This window comes from Trachemys scripta, chromosome 3 (genome assembly GCF_013100865.1).
Source record: "Trachemys scripta elegans isolate TJP31775 chromosome 3, CAS_Tse_1.0, whole genome shotgun sequence".
NCBI lineage: Eukaryota > Metazoa > Chordata > Testudines > Emydidae > Trachemys > Trachemys scripta.
Window position 1 is genome coordinate 86,329,975 of NC_048300.1, and position 18,371 is coordinate 86,348,345.

The 18,371-nt window shown below is 41.9% G+C and overlaps 1 protein-coding gene across 1 annotated transcript in view; it reads left to right on the forward strand.

Annotated features, from left to right (window-relative positions):
* PRKN (parkin RBR E3 ubiquitin protein ligase) overlaps positions 1 to 18,371 on the forward strand; it is a 1,198,020-nt gene that overhangs the window by 1,148,293 nt on the left and 31,356 nt on the right. Inside the window, exon 10 of the mRNA XM_034765264.1 lies at positions 11,058 to 11,144. Coding sequence (XP_034621155.1) covers positions 11,058 to 11,144 — 87 coding nt within the window. The remainder of the gene's footprint in view (positions 1 to 11,057; positions 11,145 to 18,371) is intronic.

The window sequence follows — 18,371 nt, forward strand, 5'->3', positions numbered from 1 at the left end:
TTCCAGTATAAATCCAACATCACTTCAGTGGGGTTAAATTGGATTTATACCAGTGTAACTGTGATAACAGTCTGGCCTGTGGGGTATTGTTTAACTTGTGCTTACTCTTTGCTGTGTCAGAACAAACACACTGTAGGTCATCAGTAGTAGCAGTGTCTTTAGGTAGGCTGGTTTGTTTGTTCATCAGTTCTAAGAAGCAAAATGCTAGTTTAAATAAATATTTCAAATCCACAGCATATTCTTCAACAGTTTTAAGGTACGGCAAAATTTAGACACACTCTGCAATTTGGATTCCCTTTAAAATATTTCTCACTGTCCGAAATCATGTTTTCCTTCTAATCCTTTTATTGCTCATATTGAGTGCCTAAAATAATCCAGTAATGATAGGAAAGGGATAATAATTTTTGTTCAAAGCTTTCCCAAAGAAACGTCATGCCATTTATTATGGAAATTGCTTGCAGGAATCGGAAGTTTACCTGCAACCTCTTACATTTTCCTAGTCATCCAGGCATAAAATTGCTCAGAATTACATACTAGATAGATTGTGCCTGTGCTCTTAGAACCTCATCCTGCAGCATTGGCTTTAGTTGCCATTGACTTCAAAGGGAGCAGGATCAAGTCATTATGCAATAGTTCTTCCCTCCAGGGGTGCCAGCAGCAGCCTGACACTAATTTGAGTCACATAGGGCAAGCCATGCAACTCTGCCACCACCGTAGGCACCAACTCCATGGGTGCTCCAGCCCCAGAGTGCCCACGGAAAAAAAATAGTCATAGTGGGCTCTGCCAATCAGCTTTCAGCGTCGGGCAGGAGGTGCTGGGGGGGATGAGGAGGAGCAGGAGCAGGAAGAGGCAAGGCAATGGGGCGGGGGGTGGAATGGGCCAGGATCGGGGCCAGGAAGAAGCGGGGCAGGTGTGTCATCCTGCCTCAGTGGGTCACAACTGAGGATACCAGATTCAGGACAAACTGCTGAGAAATAGGGCTGACTCATACCAAACTGGTGGTTGTTCTATTATAAGATATGCCAAGCCCCCAGAAACAAAAGTAAACTTCTGTCTCACCACACTAGTTAACAAGAAGTCCCAATTGCAGTCTCCTTAGGCATCTCAGCCCTTGTTTCATCCTCCAGACACTAGACTTTATGATGAGTGGTTATTTAAAATCAATTTAATCAAACAAAGGATCCTTCTAATCCGAAGAGATCAGCCACAAAGCCAGGTCCATATATAACTCAGATCTTACCCAGTAATCACGCTGTTACCAATCCTTTAGTATCCAATATCTAAAGCTTTATTTATAAGAGGAAAGAAAAAGGAGATATTGTTTGTTCATCAACTTGAATAGCTCATTCACAATGTGCTGGCCAGACTGGATGTAAATTACCTGGTGGTTTTACCTCAGGAGCAAACACATTTGAAATACTGGTATATAGTCAATATTCATAACTTTAGATACAAAGATGATACATGCATACAAACAGGATAATCACACTCAGCAAATCATAACTTCACCATTGACACCTTACATGATATACTTTGTACAAGATTGTTTGCAATTGTCCAACAGTGACAATATTAATGATATAAATGGTCATGTTTCAATTATACAGCATCACATTGTGGAATGTGCTAATATGGTCTCAGACTCTAGTCAGTAAGTTAAGAGCTATACTGGGCTCCTTGTACATATGGGCAGGAGTGGAGAGCTGTGGAGGAGGCACTCTCCTCCCTCCCAGTCCCTTCAGCCACTTTCCAAGGTCATCTCATGATAGCAGTCTCTGTCTTCCCCTGAGTTTAGGAATTGCTCTCTCCTGGTCCTCCCATCTTTCTCCTCCCATCACTTGGGTAGAAAGCCAGTGAGGAAAAGGATTGAATGTGGGGGGAGGATGATTTGACCACACACAGAGATCAGCAAGCACAGGCTAGCTCATCAGATGCAGATTGCACCCATCCCCCAAGCAAAAGCAGAAGCTTTGTAAGAGATTATCTGCCTCAGGCGTAATCTCCTCAGTGCTCCCCAGTGCCCTCTGTAGAGAACGGTGGTATAAATGCCAAGATCTAGGTCTTAGGGAGGAATATACATACATTTTAATGCGTATAACTCAGGAGGGAGACTTTCACGTGTACGTTTTATAGGATAACAGAGAACTCTCTAAGACATTTGATGCTGTCATACACTTAAAGCTTTTAATGTTTATAGAAAATTGCCACTTATAATATTGATGGCAAATTGCCCTCAGATTGCAGGAGCTGCACAGAGAGTGCTACTGTATTTTTGACATTGTTTTGACAGATTGTCGTACTCTTCACTAAAGTCAGATTTTAGCTCATGTATGAGTAGTAAGTATGCATGCTGTATTTTAAGGGGAAAGACCTACATTGTTCTACCAGTACTAGTATTCTTGTGATTACTTTAAGCTCTGATAAAACTGGCTCATTAAAAAGGATAGTTACTTAAATGTGGTAATCTTTATTGGGGTATTTGCAGTGTTCCCTATACTGTGAATGGGCACTGACACAAATACTACATAAATGTAGGTATTACAGGTTGTAACTAACCAGTTTTTGGATGTACTCATAAGAATGGCCATACTGGGTCCATCTAGCCCTGCATTCTGTCTCTGACAGTGGCCAGTGCCTGATGCTTCTGGCAACTGGAGGTTTAGGGATACTTGGAGCATGGGGTTGCATCCTTAACCATCTTGGCTAATAGCCACTGACAGACCTATCCTCCATGAACTTATCTAATTATTTTTTTAACCCACTGATACTTTTGGCCTTGACAACGTGCCATGTCAACGAGTTTCACAGGTTGTCTGTGCATTGTGTGAAGGCGTTTGCTCACTGTAAACATAAATACCACAAAACGGGGCATATGGTTGCAAACCTGATACTTTGGTGCATGGTATAACATGGTGCCAAAGGCAAAGTCAATCTAACACTCCAGATGAAGTGTTGCTTACAAAAGCAGCATAACAAAGGAGTGGGACATTCTATTTTTTTTAAAGGTATAATTGGCTGTAACGGGGTATACTGGCCCTTTAATAATAAAGGGGGCCAGAAGACCCCGTTCCAGGTGTTAGAATGCACAAAGGCCCAGAAAATGGCCAGGTAGCAGAAGAGAGGAAGTTGTCCAGGAGAATTAGGAGTTGGTGGAGAACCCAGGACACTGTTCCTTTAAGGGCACACAATCAGGAGCTCTATAGTGTAGGGTGGCACAAGTGTTCCCTCACTTGCAGCCAATCAGGAGGCGCTCTCTGGAAGAGGGCAGTATATAGACTCACCTTCTCCCTCAGAACATGGGAGACACTGAAAGAGAAGAAAGCGAGGGCCAGAGCTTCAGCTAGAAAGAAGGGGTGTGGCAGAAGAACCAGAGCACACATGGGGTGTGGCAGAAGAACCAGAGCTAAATTTAATTATGATTATGGACCTTATGGTGGGAACTCACTGAAGATTGTTTGGATAATTTTGTGATTAAGGACTCTGAGGACTGTGTGAACTTTATTTGCAATTAAAGAAGCCTCAGACAGAGGTGCTGGAAGTCACAACAGAGACTGGAGCTTTTCTGCAGAAGGAGGCTCACGGGCAAGTTGCCTGCAACGTGATCCCTGGCCACAAGCGGGTGTTCAATAAATGCCCACCCAGTTACTTATTTCCACTCAAAGCCAATGTAATAAGTGCATAATTCCAGGCTTGGGAGGTGGTTGTCTCCTAATTATGTAGATTGAACTTTAATTAAGCAATCAGGCTGCTCTCTCACTCCTGCACATTTCTGAAGTATAAGTAATGTATAATGGAATCCTTTATAATGAAGGAGGTTTGGGGGGTGGGGTAGGGTTGGGGGTCTTTTTTTTTAACAGAATAGCTTCACTGTAAATGTTGCTCTATAAACAACACTGTAATATACATTTTGCAATGCACTAGAAAAAACTGGTACTTGTATTTTACTAAACAGAAATGCACTATACTGAGGTTACGCTGTATAGCATGTGTAGTGTTTTTGTATGTAACAACATTGCCTAGCAGCTCTGATTTGCTTCAGGGCTTGTCTGTTTTTTCATTGTAAATCCCTACTTCAATCCACAGTTTATTGCTTGACTATAAAAACTCACTTTGTGTTAAAACTTGGTGTCTTATTTTATGTTGTTTATACATTTTCAAGACAAAACTCTATTTTTTTGACCAAGTGTTCATTTTATAGGAAGCAAACACAAAAACAAAAAACAGCACAACAGACTTTTGCTTATTTGGTGCTTTCTTTGTGTTATTTCTTTGTGATCATCCTGTTTTTTTAAAAAAAAAAAGGAATCTTGCCAGTCCATAGACGATTATGCCCAAGAGGGATTTTTGTAATATATAAAGACAATATATACATCTCTACCCTGATATAACGCAGTCCTCGGGAGCCAAAAAAATCTTATTGAAACCGCATTATATCGGGGTAGAGGCGGCAGGGCTCCGACGGTGATTTAAAGGGCCTGGGGCTCCCCGCAGAGGCCGGAGCTCCAAGCCCTTTAAAACGCCGCCCGAGCCCCGCTGCTGGAGTCCAGGGGTAGTGGCAGCAGGGCTCCAGCTGTGATGTAAAGAGCCCTGGGCCCTTTAAATCTCTGCCCGAGCCCTGCTGCCAAATATAACGCGGTAAAGCAGCCCTGCCCCCCAGAGCGCTGCTTTACCGTGTTATATCCGAATTCATGTTATATCGGTCATGTTATATTGGGGTAGAGGTGTATATATAAATATATACACACACACATATACATTAAAGTGTATGTACTGTATAACCAATGATATTAAAGGGCTGAAGAGGAAGGATTGTCCAGTGCTTAGGGCACTAGCCTGAGACTTGGCAATTCCATACTCCACCAGAGACTTCCTGTGTTACCTTGTAAAAGTCACTGAGTCTTTCTGTGCCTCAGGAACCCCACCCATAAAATGGAGATAATACTTCCCTAGTTCACTGGGGTGTTGTGAGGATAAATATATTATAGATTGTGAGGCAGTCAGATACTGTGATGGTGGGGGTCCATATAAGTACCTTATATTTATCCATTAACTCTTGGTGTATTTGATTGATATGTACTGGATAGCCAATTGCTCTGGGATTCAACAAAGACTCTCTTTGGTCCTCTTTGTATTAGACCATACTTGGTTAGTTTCTATTCTGTTCCCTATAGGTTCTTCTATTGCCCTCATTACTGTAGTATTTGAGTGTATTCCATGAATGTATTAAGCAACATAAATAATACCTGACATGTGGTTCATTCTCTCCTCCTTTTCCCAACCGTGAATTGTGTGTGCAGTGTAGTGTTGTTGTTTTGTTTGGTAGGCTTTTTTTTTTAATGTACATGCTACTCAGTGTTTATGCATTTGGAGTGGAAGGTGGTGAGGTTTGATAGTCCTTAGTTCTTGTGGAAGATCATTCCACAGTTTTGGACTGGCCCCCAAGAAAGCTCTGTCTCTTGCACAGATGAGCTTTATCCAGGAAGTTCCATTGTACTTGAGAAGCAGAATTGTTGACCACGGTCTTCATCTTGGAGCTTTAGTTTGTCTTGGTGTCTTCCATCTATAGTGCTAGTTCTAAATTGATGGCACTGAATACCTGCAAATGAGATGAGGTGAAAAAGAGCAAAGTAGAGGATCAGAAGCAGGAGAAAGAGAGAAGTCTTTTCTTTTAGGACATCTTTTTTTATTTTAACTGGAACCTAGAGTGGGCCAAATTCTGCTGTTTTACACTTGCATACCTTCAATGAACATGCCAGTCAATGTTGTTTTATGGAAAATCGGTCATGTCAAACAAACCTGATTTCATTCTTTCATATATTTACAACTTTGGTTGATAAAGATAACTGCATAGATATAATATACTTTAGACTTTTGTAAGGAGTTTGATTTAGTACTGCATGACCTTCTGATTAAAAAACTAACACTAGACAATATCAATAAAATACACGTTAAATGGATTAAGAACTGGCTTAGTGACAGATCTTAAAGTAGTTGGGAGAAACATCATAAAAAGAACTGTTTCTAGTGGGCGCAGTACTAGGACTGACACTATACAATATTTCATCAGTGATATAGAAGTAAATATAAAATCACTGCTGATAAAATATACGGTTTACATAAAGATTGGGAAAGGGGTACATAGTGATGAGGTCAGGGTGAGTCATAAACAATCATGTCCATTCAAACAGTTCAACCAAATGCAAAGTTTTCCTTATAGGAACAAAGAATGCAGGCCATGTCTACAACATGGGGGACTGTATTCTGGAAAACAGTGTATCTGAAAAAGATTTAAAGGTCATAATGGATGAGCAACTGCACATGAGCTCCCCATGTGGTGCTGTAGCAAAACAGGCTAATGTGATCTTTGGATGTATTCAAATAAACTATAAGGCCAGAAGGGATCATTGTGATCATCTATTGTGTCCTCCTGTGTAACATGGGCCATAGGACTTCCCTGAATTATTTCCGGTTTGAACTAGAGCATATCTTTTTGAAAAAACACCTAGTCTTTCACCTAGTTTTCAGTGATGGAGACTCTACAACAACCCTTGATACATTGTTCCAATGGTTAATTACCTTCACTATTAAAAATGTGCAATTTGCTTCTAGTCTGAATTTGTCTTGCTGCAACTAGTTTTAATAAGGTGGATTTTGTGGCGCCTTTGTTAGACTGAAGAGCTGTTTATCATTACATTTCTGTTTCACATGTAGGTACTTATAGACTGTGATTAAGTTACTCCTTAATCTACTCTTTGATAAACTAAACTGATTGCAGTCTTTTACTCTACCACTATAAGACACGTTTTCTGTCACTTGAATCATTCTTTTGGTTCATCTCTAAATCTTTTCCAATTTATCAACATTCTTCTTGAATTGTGGACACCAGAACTGGATACAAACAGGGGAATAGTGAGTAGGGAGGTGATTTTATCTCTTCATATAATAGTTTACATTGATATCCTTGAATATCCATAAGCTGTGTGTCTGTGATTATACAAGCATACAGTAGAGAGCAGGCAGTGCATGCAGAAATCTTTGACAGTAAAACTATTTTGAAGGAAACACATTATTTGTAGTAGTAGTCATATATTATTATTTTATAGTATTTTCCAAAGACACAATCAGGCTTGGATGAGGGTGAGGGAAGAGAGATGCAATCAAATAAATGTGATTTTTATACACATTTACTTTAACCATTTATAATTTTTAATAAAAGAACCAATTAACCCCATCTATTCTCCCCTCCCACTTCCCCAATCCATCTTTAATTGTCTAATGTCTTACTGGCATCCCGATAGAGGCAAATCTCAAGGAGAAATTTGAAGGGCATGATGGGTCTTACCAATTCATTCAGGGAAGGTGTTTCATGTGTAAGAGGCAGCCTGGAAGAAGAAGGCACAAAGATGTAAGTGTAAGAAGCCCAGAATGGAAGGGGACTTGAAGGTGATGATAAAAATCTAAGTCTTGAAGCATTGGAGAATGTGAAGCCAGTACAGGGATTCAAAAATGGGAGTGCTGTGGTCAGAGTAACATAGAAAAAGATTAATTTAATAATTCTATTTTGTAAATGCAAGAGGGGGATAATGTCAGCATTATGGAGACCAGGGAGGGGGACGTAGTCAAGAAGGGAGATGAGAATTTTGTGTGCCTGGTCCAGGAAATGGTAGATCTTCAAAATATTATGGAGAAGTGGCAAAACTGTAATTTTAAAGTATCCATCACTTTAGTATTTAAGAACTAAGTTTTTCTAATTAGATGTGCCTGAAGAGGTTGAAAGTTTTTTTCACACACTGGGCTAAATTCTGTTCTCACTTACCCTAGGCAACCCTGTCAGGACCCAGTTGCCCCAGTATAACTAAGAGCAAAATTTGCCCCCAGCCTTTCCCCCCCCCCAACATTACTTTTAGAAATGGGATCAAGCTGCAAATTTCAGACCCAGGCTTTGAACATGACAGAGTGTGCAGGTGTTTAGATATGCACTTTTGTTTTGAACAATTATTAAGATAAGAATCCTGTATAAAATTGTGTCTGGATTGAGGTTCAGATTTTTAACACCTCTTAAGTTTGAGGTTGTTTGGATCCAGGATTTTTGCTGAGGCCCATCTTTGATTATTTTGAGAAGCTTCCTGTATATTTCTTTCAGCTGCAGCTTCCTAGTTCTTTATGAGAAGAGGCGATTTTCAGAAGCACCTAATAGATTTAGGCACACACAAGTCTTATTGGTTTTCAATTAGATTTGTGTGCCTAAAGCCCTCACTTGCTTCTGAAAATGCCCCCTTAGTCCTCATGTTGTGCAAAAAACTTAAAGGATAGATTTGAGACTTTTAGGATTTTTCTTTTTTGTTTTTGTTTTTTCCAAGACTAGTATCTTTCATGTGGGTGTCAACAGCAAATTCTAAGACATAAATAATATACTAAGAAATAGTAATTTATTGAGCGGTACTTATTATCAAATTAAATTGTCAGGCTCTCTTTATTTAAAGAAATAAAGGGGAGAGAGTGTGATTTCAATTAGCAATTATGTCACATGATAATTTTTAAACACTTCTTAGTATAAAATTTATGCAAAAGTGCTAAATCCTAATTAAACAACTTACATTCTTTTTTCTTTCCTGAGGCAAAATAACTCCTATTATTATTATTAATGAGGCCATAAAATTCAGGTTAACTGGAGGTATTTTTTGCCATATTTCATTTCCAAATCTTTTTTTCATATCTGAAAGTTAAAATGAATGAAACTATTTTATTAACCACTCTTTTGTTTAAACTGATGTGCATTTTTTTTTATTGCTCATGCTATGCTGTGACAGGAGAGTACTTAATGCATTTGTATAAGGGAAGGCATATTTATTCTGATAAACCAACCAATAGGGTGTTCTTCCATGATATAACTGATTTTACATCTCAGCCATTATCTAATAAGCTGTGAAAAGAGTTTCCAGTCTCACCAAAAGATCAGACTCATTACTATAGAAAGCAATGGGATGAGATCATTTGTGGAGTTACTTGCAGCCATATAAAATTACCATGGAAGGGGCCACACAGTATTGTGATACAACATAGTTTTGCAAATAGCATTGTTCTAACAGATATCAGTATTATGTAAACTGCAATATGAGGTAAGCCAAATATTGTTGCAAGAGGGTGAGGGGATTTTTTGCGAAATTTGCGTCTTTTTAAGATTTGTGAAACTTCCATAAAATTGAATTAGAGTGAGATGAGAGAGACTAGGGAATTGCAGCCCTTGGTGGCAAAGCAGTGGGTCTGGCAATATAAATCACAAAACCCTTTCACAGAGATATGCGTAGGGACAAAGAAATATAGAGGCCAGAAATAGGTTAAGTAAAAAGAAAAAGGGAGTGGGAAATACAATTAAGCATCCCCAGAGTGCCTATTTGTGTATGCCAGGATGGGCAGGGATCGTGTCCCTAGCCTCTATATGCCAAAGCTGGGAATGGGGGACAGGGAATGGATCAATTGAGGATTATTTGTTCTGTTCGTTCCCTCTGGGGGCACCTGGTATTGGCCACTGTTGGAAGACAGGTACTGGGCTAGATGGACCTTTGATCCTACCCAGTATGGCTGTTCTTATGTTCTTATGCCCAGAACACTGAGGCCCAGTCCTGATTGGGGCCTTTGGGTACCACCATAATCAAAACATTTATTAATAACAATACTGCAGTCTCTCATACAGTGTGCCTGGCAAAGATACTTCCATCATTAAACAGATTACTAATAAGCACAACTGAATTAATATAAGTGGTGAATAAAGGAAAAATAAGAAATTACAGATAATAGACATGATAGCCAAAGAAAACTGACAGACAAGAAAGGCCATAACTTTGTTTGATCTGGACAAAACAAAAACATGCATTTCATTTCAATCCATTCCTTTTCCCCAGAGCTCCATGATGACTCCCATGTTACTTCTGAAGAATAGAATCAGTCCTGTTGGCCTTGTTTTCTTTCACAATGCTTCATTGCTAAAAAATGTAGTTTCTTCAGCATGATAATAAAATGTGATTTTCTATAGTACTTATAAAATTGACAACAGAAGCTCAAAAGAGTTCAAAATGGAATTGCGGAGATGGAATTTGTGGCAGATAAATGTCCCAGTGTCAGGTTCCCCTGATATCCTTATTCATTACATCTGAATGCAGCTCTGTATCTAAAAATCAAGGCTGCTTTATCAGTCTTGCTTATAACGCCAGTCAGAATAGCTAACTGCTGAGGGGTCCTTCAGAGTCTGAAGGTGGGTCAAGACAGCATGGCTTTGGCACAGCATGAGAGACCCATTTTACATTATTGACTTTTCCTCTTATCCACAAGGACACAGAAATTAATGTGGAATTGATGGGTCAGAGATTTTGACACATGTCAAGACAGATATCTTCATTTCATAGTATAAAAATGGAATAAGCTTGTTGCATATGAACCATTTTAGATAGCAGTTACAGCTTAAGCAATGCTACAGATGAATGCGTTACTAGTCTGTAAAGGCCATTCTGTGTGGCTAAACTCTTATGAAAAGACCTATAGAATTTAACAGGGATGAAACAAATGCAATTCTAAAAAATTTAATAAAATTCTATAGCAATTCCCCTAACAGCCTACAAAACTGAATCATTGTCTTTCTATAGTGTTGTGGGTTTTTTTGTTTTGCTTTTTGTTTTTAAACCATTCTATAGAAATCTGTGAAAGTATATAATATTATGTTTTGTGCAGTGGTTCAAGTGACCTGTAGAAAGTTATCTTTTACTAAATACTAAAATAGTTTTCCATAAGGGAATGCGTTTGACTCAGTACTTTGCATATAGACTACTTCCAATAGTAAACCCTATAAAAAAACTCAATTCAGCTTGTCCCCTTTTTATATAAACAGGTTTGCACCGTGAAAGAAAAACAACCTATCAGTATCCAGTGATTTTTGTATGTACCACACAGCAAAAGCTCATTTGATTAATCAAATTTATTTTTATTTTATTACTTCTGTGACTGAAATCTGCTGGTTTTATCCCTAACTTGTTTTTATGACTTGTGGGTTGTTTTTTTCCAGTTCGTGTTCTGCCGTGAATGTAAAGAAGAATACCATGATGGGGAATGCAGCACTCTCGTCAGTTCACAGGAAGCCATAGCCCAGAAGGTAGGGAACTCCACAACTCATTGCATTCCTATAATTAGCTTTGGGTCAGCTAGAGCAACATTTGTAGAATTGGTCCTAATTATAATTGTAAGTAAAAGCAACCCTGTTCGTATTGAATTGCTCTAGTCACTAGAACTGCTGAATTGGCTTCCCCATGGGTTTCAGACTCTTTGATTAATATAGCCATTGAGTTCTGTCAGAAACATGCAGAACCCTGTTAGCGGTCGATAAAGAAATGGCCTCCCTGATGGGCCTTTGGAATTGTGTAAGTTCAATATGAATATCTTTGAAATGCTTTCTGTGAAGTCTTGCTTATCCATCAGCTTATACTCAGCTCACCGGTTAGTAAGTCTGGACTGAATCAGATTTTTACTGAATGTAACAAGTGCAGTATTGTCTTCCTAAGTCTGCAGACAGCCTGAAACAGCAGCCCTTGGAGGGCTGCACTCCCCTGCCCCACCGCCATTAAACTCATTGAGGTTTAAACCCTCAACCCTGTGAGGACACTTTAATGTAAGTATTAACTAATTCGTTGGTTATTTGAGCAGATGGGATGCGGAATAGGATGGAAGTGAAGCAATTTGGAGGAAATTAGGATTCAATGTAGGGAAGAACTCAGACTTCAAGACCACACTGCCTTTCAACCCAATAATGCTTGTGTAAACTATAGCACACTAAAGGGAGTGAAGTTTCAGCCATATACACATCTCAGTTGCTAAAGAAAACATATGTCCAGTTAAATTGAGATAATCCTGTTTTCTTATATGATGTCCCAGTGTCCCAGGAACTTCTTTTCAGGTACCTGAAATGTTCCAGTTTTTCACTTCATTCATCAGAATGTTTGGGATTCTTACAACTACTAAATGTCCATTCAGAATATTTTGCTCTCATGAGTTAAACGTGCTGTGTATTTACCGGGAACACACAGTCTAGTGAAACCAAAGTTCAGTGTGATGAAGAGTGTTTGGAGTGAAGAAAATAATCAAATGAGTTTGGATGTTATCAAAGCTATTCTTTTGCTCAGAATGAATGTTAACGACTCTTGTTCAGTCTTTTCTGAATGAATTTATTCTGACTAACTTATTGGGGGGAAAAGTGTCCACTCTGAGAAACTCACCTGTCACTTTTGAATCAGAAGCTGGCAGTAGCTACATCAGGGATCGGCAAACTTTTGGCACATGGCTCGCCAGCGTGCTTATCCTGGTGGGCCGGGCCGGTTTGTTTACCTGCTGTGTCCGCAGGTTCGGTCGATCGTGGCTCCCACTGGCCGCGGTTTGCCGCTGCAGGCCAATGGGAGCTGCGACACGCCGTGGCCAGCACATCCCTCGACCTGCGCTGCTTCCCGCAGCCCCCATTGGCCTGGAGCGGCGAGCCGCAGCCAGTGGGAGCCGCGATTGGCCGAACCTGTGGACACGGCAGGTAAACAAACCGGCCCAGCCTGCCAGGGTACTTACCCTGGCGAGCTGTGTGCCAAAGGTTGCCGATCCCTGAGCTACATTAACACATGCTTTTTAATCCCCAAAGGAAAAAACAATTATGGTACCAAATTTCTGCTTCTTCTGTGCCCTGCTAAATTACTGGTACTGCTTGAATAGCCATATACTTGGGGCTTTGTAGTAGTTACCAGACGAAAAAGTGTTTGACTGCTATTACCATGGTCCTGCAAGCAGCAAACAACTTACATGCTGGCTTCCGGTTCTCCCCTAAGGACAAAGGTGAAGGCTGTCATTGTTTCAGTCACCGGAGAAGATAGTACTTTCTCATTGTCCTTTAAGGCTGAATTTAGGCAAATAATGGCCATTATTTTGGGTATCTCAATGTCTAGGTGCCCAGCCTAATACACTTAGGCCAGTGGCACCATTTGGGGGTGGGGAGTGAACACCCCCTCACCCCTTCTCCAGGTTTTTGTACTTTCTCTAAGTTCCGTAGGTTGTGGAGCTGTGTGGGGAGGGGGCAGGGCAAGATATGGCTCAACCACTTTCAAGCCGTGGTCCCATATTAAAGCAGTATAGCTGCTGCCAGAGTGGTCTGAAGCATCACTTCAGCTGTGAGGTCACAAAACCACTGAAATTTGACCCAGCCACCCCTCCATACAAATGGAGGAGTGGCTGGACATATTTTAGTGAATGGTGTTACAACCTGTCGCATGAGGTCGCAACACCACTAAAATCTGCCCCTCCCCCCCCCTCCATCCAGATAGAGGGGTGGCCGGGGCAAATGGTGTTGCAACCTAGTGCATGAGGAGGCTATTCCTTTGTGTTGGCGGAACACAGGGGAGTCTACCAAGAACTTGATTCCTGGTGGCACTGGCTCAGGTGCTATGTGGGTAAGAGAGATGGGAGACTCTCTCACTGAGGGATATCTGAGGTCCTTTCTGGATGGGGGGATGAAGGGAAACGAGCATGTCAAAGTCAGACTCAGGACTCACAATTTGTCAGACCGCTCTGTTTATTAGCAAAAGTGCTCTGCTAATACAACCAGAAAATGTGAGCGCCATACAAGGCTCAAACCACCTTATTTATACAGATAAAAGGGCGCAAAATGAACAAGATTACAAAGGGAGCAGAACTGATAAGTTTACCTGGGGCTAGACACATATCTCATGTCCTTATTAACTCTCACCAGTCTCCTCTTAATGTCCCACCATCAGCTTAAGTGGACCCATTGTTCAATATCTTAATGTTCCTCTTCCTGACAACTTTATCTCAACATTCCTCATTCCTGCTTAAAGGAACATATAGCATTTCTTTAGTTCATTCTACTTCTACAATATAATTCATTCTACTTTCACAATCCCTCCTTTTGGTCAACCTACGCAATGACCAACAATTACTGGGTTCCACATATCAACCGTTCTTTGTCTCTTTGGTCATCAGCGATATTTAGAATCATCATATTAGCACTCTGTTTTGGGGCAGCTACCTGCATGGCATGTCTTACACAATTTTGGATACAACAGGAGATTAACTGAAAACATACAAAAATCATTAGGATTCCAAACAGGATAGTCAAGGCTCCCTGAAACAACCAGCCTCCTATGCCAGAGAAATTGAACAGGTTACTTAGCCACTTCCATAAAGAACTCGGCTCTTCATGGGGAAGATATGTGATCTGTTCTAAGTGGCTAGCGCGATTTATTACCTCATTGGTGTTGTCAGGTATATACACACAACATTCTTTTCCAATGAGAGCAGAGGTCCCTCCTTTGGCCGCCAGCACTATGTCCAATGCCTGACGGTTTTGGAGGGCCATCTGTCGGCTCACCCCTGTTTCTTTGGCCAGGGCTCTTAAACGTTCGCCGGTTTCATTTGCCATTATTTCAACTACTGCTTGTAACCTCAGGAGCCTTTTTGCATGGTGTATTACTCCCCCAAATGGGATAAAGGAACTGCCAATAGCCTCTTCCCAGGTTAAGGGGCTTATGTTATTTACATACCATTGGGCATCTGATAAGTCCCTTCTTTTCCGCCTGAAATTACAGAGGCATTCTCGTGGGAATTGTGGGAAGAGCCAGGCAGGATAACAGATACTTGACCAGTTAGCTGGGTAGTGCGGTATAAGCTTTGGTTCCACAAACCCAATGATGCCCTATCAAGGCCGGAAAGGGTCGGTTGCACCCATTTGCCATGTAGGTGTCTGCAAAGGAGGAATAATATCCCCCAAAGGGCACATGGTAATTCTCCTTACAAGGAGTGGTGTTATTTGCATGGCATTGAAAGACTGTATTGTTCTCACTAAGGTTACTGTAGGGGGAACATGAGATTGATTTCTCTGTTTGATCCCAGGTTGAGAAAAAAATTATATCCCCATACCCGGCCCGCCATTTTTTAGTTTTGTTCAAATAATCCCATACACCATTGGCCACAATATGCTGAAGGCAACTGCTCCTTCCCAGATCCAGCCCTGTCCCATTACACACCCAACACCAATGACCTTTACCTTCGCCACACTTATCCATTTAGATACATTTATTCCCACCACTTCCCAAGTGTCATTGCTGTTCCATGTTTTGTTAAACGGACGAGGTCCTTCCAGTGAGGTCTGGGGAATTGAGTGGGATTGCCAGGACAGGAACACCAGTTTGAGAGTGGGCTGGGATGTGGCTGCAGACCCAGCAATTAGAGATATTAAGGGTCTGAGCTATCAACACTTGCTGCTGGATAAAAGAATTGTCATTGTGGACTCCCCAGACCTTAAGACACCAGCAGCCGAGGAACAGGCACCACCAGAGGCACATGTTGGAGGCAAGGCCCTTCTGGTTCTGACAACCTCAACTGAGGGAACCACAGTCACGGTTTTACGTCCACCAGGCAGCAGGTGCCACGCTTGCTACTGCTTCTTCTTGGGCCTTCCTTTAGGTCGTCGTCTGCTTCTGGCAACCCTTATGAGAGCGTAGATTGTAAGGTATTGCAGGCTGTTCCTCTATGTCTTTATCTGTGATGACAGATAGTTTAACAGCCGTCTGGGTAGTAAGCAGTACCTGATGAGGACCCTTCCACCAGGGCTCCAAGGCGTGTTTTCAATGGTGGTGTCGTACATAGACCCAATCACCTGACTCAAGGTTGTGGCAAGCATCAGAGGTGGGTTCCGTCGGCCAGGCGGCTCAAACCTGTGAATGGAAGTGACTTACAGCTTGCATTAGTCCCTTGCAATATTGAAGGAGCGTACTGTGAGTCAAGTTCAAGTCTGGGACTGGAGTAATGGTAGCCCTAGCTCGCATAGGGCATCCCATAACAATTTCAAAAGGACTCAATTTATGCCTTTGGGATGGAGTAGACCGCATTTCCATAAGGGCCAACGGTAAGGCTGCTGGCCAGCTTAACCCTGTAGAGTCACAAATTTTAGCAAGCTTATTCTTAAGTACACCATTTCGTCTTTCAACTACACCTGCACTTTGTGGGTGGTTGGGACAGTGCAACAGGTGTGTGATATGTAATACACGATCCAGGTGCTGAACAAGTTGTCCTGTAAAATGTGTACCCCGGTCACTGGACAGAGTGGCAGGAATTCCCTTGGCAGGCTGTGACGGTGCTGGTTCTGGCGGGACCCAACTGAGAGTGCCAATTCAGGACAAATTGCTTAAACAGGGCAGTTACAGCCCAAGGCTGGGGTTTTTCCTCCACTAAGGCAAACCAAACCAGCCAGACAAAGAGGACTTTGGTCTCACCCCACTGGCTAAACACAAGTCACACAAGCAATTCCCTTAGACACTCCAATTTCCCAGTATCACCACCAGTGCCACTCGTTATGGGGACAAATGGTTATGAAAACCAATACCCCAGTAAAAGAAAAAAGGTTCTCTCGATCCCAAAGAACCAAGCCCCAGACCCAGGTCAATATACAAATCAGATCTTACCCACAAATCACACTGTTGCCAATCCTTTAGAATCTAAAATCTAAAGGTTTATTCATAAAAGGAAAAAATATAGATGAGAGCTAGAATTGGTTAAAAGGAATCAATTACATTCGGTAATGGCAAAGTTCTTAGTTTAGGCTTGTAGCAGTGATAGAAACTGCAGGTTTAAATCAAGTCTCTGGAGTACATCCCCAGCTGGGATGGGTCATTCAGTCCTTTGTGTAGAGCTTCAGTTTGTAGCAAAGTCCCTCCAGAGATAAGAAGCAGGATTGAAGACAAGATGGAGATGAGGCATCAGCCTTTTATAGTCTTTTCCAGGTGTAAGAACACCTCTTTGTCCTTACTGTGGAAAATTACAAGAAAATGGAGTCTGGAGTCACATTGGCCAGTCCCTGCATACTTTGCTGAGTTGCAAGGCGTATCTGCCTTCTCTCAATGGGTCAGTTGTATAGCTGATGGTCCTTAATGGGCCATCAAGCAGGCTAGGCAGAGCTAACACCAACTTGTCTGTGATGTCACCCAGAAGCATAGCATAAGTTTGAAATACAGACAGTATAGAGCCAATATTCATAACTTCAGCTACAAAATTGATACACACATATAGCCAGCATAATCGTAACCAGAAAACATAACCTTGTCTTAGACACCTCATTTGACCCCCTTTATACAAGATTTGGTGCCATTACAGGACTTTGGTTGCAACCATGTTCTATATGGTCCCAGATTATGTCAATAACGTCACATAGGCATAATATGATTTAACAAACATTTGGCAATAGACAAGGAAAGGTTTCAATCCAACCAGAAAATAAACATACCATAACCAAAATAAATTCATATCATTGACACTTAGGCATTTGTACAAAATCAAGTTGCCAATGCAAGAATGGTGGTTGGGGCAGGCCCCGGAACCCCTGAGCCACTTTTACAGGTTTACCAATATTGTGGCTTTGGCAAGTGGTACAGGCGGCACAGTGGCGGGCTGCAAAAGAGCTGAAATGGTGGGCCCACCATCCTGCCTTAGTTACAGCAAAGACCATCCCCTCCTTTCCGACTTGCGAAACACCGTGTAGCAGGGTGGCCAGAGATGGGTAGAGTGAAAAGGGGACCACAAAGGCGTCAGTAGGCGAATGCCAAAAGGAATCAGGATGTAGAGAGCAACCTTGGGCAACCCAGGAGTCTTTTTCGGCTTCTGGGGCAGAGTCTTGGAGCAGGGTGAGGTCAGTGAGGGACAGCGGTGGTATAGAAACAGAAAGGGAACCTAGAAACGCATCTGGGGAAGGTTCTATGGCAGCAGCGTGTTTAGCAGAGGCGTCAGCAAATGTGTTACCCTTAGCAACATCAGTATTCGCCGTCGAGTGGCCAGGGCACTTAACAATAGCTAGGGCAGACAGAAGTAAAACTGCATACAGGAGAGCAGCGATGTAGGGGCCATTTTTGATAGGGGTACTGGCGGAGGTAAGGAAACTCCGAGCTTGCCAGAGGGTGCCAAAGTCATGTACAACCCCAAAAGCGTAGTGGGAGTCAGTGTAAATGGTGGCAGAGCGCTCCTCCGCCAAAAAGCAGGCACGAGTGAGGGCAACTAATTCGGCGACTTGCGCTGAGGTCACAGAAGGTAAAGGTGCAGCTTCTAGGGTTTCAGAGAGTGACACCACAGCATATCCTGCAAGGGGATGACCTTGGTAGTCTCGAAAACAGGAACCATCAGTGAACAAAACAAGGTCGGAATTAGGGAGAGGGACATCAGAAAGGTCTGGGCGCAGGACGGTGACAGCAGGGACAGTTGCAAGGCAGTCGTGGGGTTCACTGTCATCAGACAAAGGAAGGAGAGTGGCAGGGTTTAACTGAGAACAACGCTTCATGGTGATATG